Source organism: Halyomorpha halys, unplaced genomic scaffold (genome assembly GCF_000696795.3).
Source record: "Halyomorpha halys isolate HHAL.00 unplaced genomic scaffold, Hhal_1.1 Scaffold1991.1, whole genome shotgun sequence".
Taxonomy (NCBI): domain Eukaryota; kingdom Metazoa; phylum Arthropoda; class Insecta; order Hemiptera; family Pentatomidae; genus Halyomorpha; species Halyomorpha halys.
The window spans coordinates 252,107-256,758 of record NW_027106386.1 but is presented as its reverse complement, the minus strand read 5'-3'; the positions used below and the strand labels follow the sequence as shown (position 1 = coordinate 256,758).

At 29.0% G+C, this 4,652-nt stretch overlaps 1 protein-coding gene across 4 annotated transcripts in view; it reads right to left on the bottom strand.

The window, feature by feature from the left end:
- LOC106690955 (flagrante delicto Y) overlaps nucleotides 1-4,652 on the bottom strand; it is a 24,574-nt gene that overhangs the window by 13,772 nt on the left and 6,150 nt on the right. For 2 of the 4 annotated variants that reach the window (XM_067044727.1, XM_024361441.2), the window contains exon 2: nucleotides 1,774-1,900. In XM_067044727.1, the coding sequence (XP_066900828.1) occupies nucleotides 1,774-1,900 (127 nt within the window). Of the gene's footprint in view, nucleotides 1-1,773; nucleotides 1,904-4,652 lie in introns of all 4 variants that reach the window. The other 2 variants (XM_014436565.2, XM_014436566.3) reach the window with 1 other exon arrangement.

The window sequence follows — 4,652 nt, the reverse complement described above, 5'->3', positions numbered from 1 at the left end:
TATTGCATGTTATGTGACATTTTGTTTTTATTTTTTATTTTTTTTTTACTGCATAAAAATCAGGGCTTTGGTAATAACTAAACACTTCTTGGAAACTGGGAATTCCTTCAAAAGTTTTATGTATCAGTTAAAAGCTTGAAAACTGTCTATCTCAACAATAAGCTAAAAATAACATTAAGCAGAGAAAATCATTTTTTTTTTTTTTAAATAATAACTTATTCAAATATATTTTCTAATATTAAAAAAATGGGGTCGAATTACTGGATATTGTTGACATCAGATGTAGTCAAATCAGTGAAATTTAGGGTAGTTGATGATATATCTGGCAGGTTATTTGGTTCTTCAGGAATAGAAGGAGAGAAAGTACTCTGGTAAACGTTCAGCTGAGTGTAACCCCATTTCTGCTTCAAAAATAAAATTATTAATTTTATTGATCAAGATACTTCTTGGCTGCTCACAAATTTTCAAAATTCATTCACTTTGTGCAACCCATATGTAGTACTCATTAGTTAGGAAAAAAAAGAATCAAACCCTAGTTTAGGGATGAAATTACTCTTGTACATATCAATACAGTTATTTCTTTATCATTTACAATGACAGTACTTCCCAATACTATATATTTCATACATAAGGTAAGTGAGAGTAAAATCTGAATATAGTCAAAACAACCAAGGCATAAAAAAACAAAATATTTATTTTCTCCATTAGATAATTATCAAACTCTTTCATTTTTTATATTTATCTACTGTTTATTACTACTAACAATCAAACAGTTAATTTTTCGGTTAAACAAAATTAAAGGTATTTAAAAATTAGTCATTTAAGCCCCTGTCAGACAACAATCAATTCTCCAGTTACAAAGCAGTTTTGCTCCTCCACCAATGATGTGAGTGTAATGTTAAATATTAATTTAAAGCTTATCTATTAAAATACACAAAATTAAAATAATAAAAAGGGTATACGTATGAATTCAAAATCCAGTCAGGCAGGTTTTTTTTTTTTTTTTTTCCCCCAGTACCTTGACATACTAAAGGAAAGAAACTCTTTTCTTCTTTAATGCACCAAGGAAAGCAAAATGCAGAGCATGTTTGAAGTTTAACAGGATTTTGCAGTATGCTTTCCAATAATGTTTGAAGTTTAACAGGATTTTGCAATATGCTTTCTAAAACCATCACATATAACCCTGTGCTACTTGCCTTCATTAGGTTCAGCCAAGTTCTTGAGTCCAATGTGAATGCAACCTTACATGTCAAATGAAAGGATTAAATTTTTAAAACTTTCATTCTTTTTAGCTTATGATGCCTTGTTTGTGTGTGTGAGTGTGTATACATATATATTCTAAAGTATGCATTGCTAATTACTATTAGCAATTTATACAAAAATATTTTGTTAAACGATGAGAAGATAGTTGCCCAAGGATAATATAAATGAAGAGATGGTTGAGAGTGCTGTCAGAGAATAACACAAGTTAAAAAACTTATTTATTGGTACCAAAGTTTGGGCCAGAATTTCTATCCTTCTTCGAGGCTGCTTGGATGACGTCGAAAACCCAAGTAGCTTCATATTTTCATTAATTAATATTCTATTTCATTGAGTTAATATCCTAAATTCATTCATATTTTGTTCAATATAATTTTTAAAAAAATTTAGACTTTCTTATCATTCATAATATTCTATTTTTAATTTAATATTAAAAAGAAATTTATTTCTTAAATAACAATATTATTATTTATAAATAATTAATGGAGTGAACTAAGGAAAAGAATTACTAACCTAGGCTGAAAATCAGTTGATGCGCGATCCTCAACACGATTACGGCGATTATTTTGAACTTCTCTAGGATCTGTTCCAGTAAATTTACGTTCAGGTCTCTCAATTCTGGCAGGTCTGCCTTTCACTTCTGCTAAAAAAACAAAAATAAAAGTAAGAGGAGATGAATGCATTTTAGGTTCAAATCAGTAATAACAAGGTTCAAAGTAAGTCATTTGAATGAAGTTTGATAACAGGATCTTCTATAGAGATAAATTTTACAAATCAACTGAAAACATGGAAATTAAACAGCTAATTATGTTGTGTCAGGTAGCAAATCATAATTTATTGATGTCAAAATAAACAGAAAATAAAAAGTGTCAAAACAACTTTATTACTAATACCATTAGTTGCTTATTAACTAATGCAGGAAAAAGTATGAATATTTCTTTTTTTCTCAGTCCGCTGGTGTTTATCAAAGTAGCACCCTCGGTCCCATCCTGTATAGTCAATACAGTTGATATCCCAACTTACCCTAACATTATCCTCACGACATGTGCTAATGATATACGAGTGCTCTCAATGAATGACTTGTTCATTGCATCCAATCACAATCCTTGATGAATGGTGTCAAAACTAGAGAAGTAAAATAAGCTTTAACAAATCCCTTCAAATCACCTTTACCCTCCACTATAAACCAAATGACTGCTCTACAGTATTCTTTAATAATATTCCACTAATTCCTACAGAACAGATCTGCAATTTAAGACTAAATCTGGATAAACGACAAATCTGGAACCCTTGAACAAGACTGGAAAGACAAGAAACTGCACGTTGATTCCCACTGTTACAACACTTTCTAGACACAGTCCAAGCTTCCAAAATAGATTGATTTACATGATTATAATAAGGCCAATTTGGACTTACAGAGTTGAGCTTTAGGACTCCACAAAAACAATAGAATTCCTCTCATATCTAATCTTTAAAAACCAAAATCTTTTTTTTTATCGGAAATAAAATCATTCATAAAGACCTTGGTGTTCCATATGCAACCAATCTAGCCTAAACAAGAAATTAATCCTTCCATAATAAACCCAAACCCACTATTTTCTAACTTTTTTTCCTCTTCTATTCCTCATAATACTCTGAGCTGCCTGAAAAGAAGATGGCCTCAAAAGACAAAAGCGAAAATGATATTGGAAAAAAAAAAATGATAAATATAAATAAAAAGTTGAATAAAATATAGGCCACTACAAACCAAAGGAGTGTAATATGAGAAAAAAAGTAAATATTTTTCAATAGACTACAATATAAAAAACTATATCAATAATTGTACACATAAACATATACAATTATTTAAGTTTGGGACAAAATTAAATACAAAGAAACAAACCAGGTTGAGTTAAACATTTATCACAAATGTCTTCAGTGTTTTAACTCACAATTTTTTAATTATCGAATAACAGCATGGAAAAAATAATGATTACTAATTTACTTTTAAAGAAGACACTTAAATTAATAATGTCCACTATCCATGATGCTGATCTCAGAACAGTGTTGTAATGTACATGGGTACAGAACTTAGTATTGAAAAAAATTACAAAACAAACACTTTCAATAGTTACTGTAATAACAATTTGAGAAATTTAAATATGAATTACTGAATGAGGTTTAATTACATAACATATTAAAACTTGAAGAAACAATTAACTTTGTGGGTGTCTAAGTAATTCCTTTCACCCAGAACATGATTTTGCTATTACCATCATTTATAAAATGTATCAATTGAACTTATAAGAGTTAAAAATAAGCAGTTAATTCAAATTTATAAATAAAAACTTTGGATTCTGTGGCACTTTAAAATATAACTAAGGTGTTTACAGCCTAATCTGTTTAACTTGTTATTTCAGTCAAATAATACAGGCTGAATTATAAATTTAAACTAGTACTCACATGAAACTTAAAAAATACTGACTTCTGTAAAACAGAAAATGGAATCGGTACATGTGTGTTACTCGACTACTGACCACTTAATTTAATAGATATCAACATTTTTTAAATTGCTGTAATGGTAATGAGATCATAGCTGAAGGTCACTATGATTGATAACAAGAAATTCTAAACTCCAATAATAGTAAAATTAACTATCTCACATAAAAGGCTAGATACTTGAACGAACAAATATAAGATAGATTATCCTTGAACTCTCAAGAACTTTTAAATACAAATTATTTCTTGGATCAAAATATTTCATTAACCAGCGTGTCCCACTAATATGACTAATAGTTATGGGAATTTTGACTTCATTATTGCTAAGTCATAACAGACGCATGCGGTCTATTTTTTTGAGGTTACTGTTAATTTTCTAGCCTTTCCCAGCTCTTCTCCGCTGCACATAACTCAGGTATTTCTGATGGGATGGGGAACTTTGTTAAAATTGCAAACTGAAATTTGTTTAACAATTCAAGAACAATTATAAGAATGAGCTGTAAAAAATCAAACAACATTAAAGAACAAAATCTTTTTAAATACCACTTCCCATTGTAATCTGTTAAAATTTGAGTATCCTCGACATAAGGAGATATGAATGATGCCTCAATAAACGAGTACATCAATTATGATGATAGATTCTTATGGGAAATCAAATTCTGAATGTCTTTTTAAATTGATTTTTTCTTTATTCTTGATTTTGTTTGTTAGGTTTGTTTTTGTTTTCATACTCTTAAACCACAAAGAGTCATAAAACATAACATTTATCATAAAACATAAATTTTTTTTTTTGTGGTTTAGGATGCTTTGGACCAAAAAAGTGCTCTAAATGAATTCGTCTGAAAATTTCATATGCTATTACAATATAAGGGTATGTATATGTATGTATATATGTATATGTATATATATATATA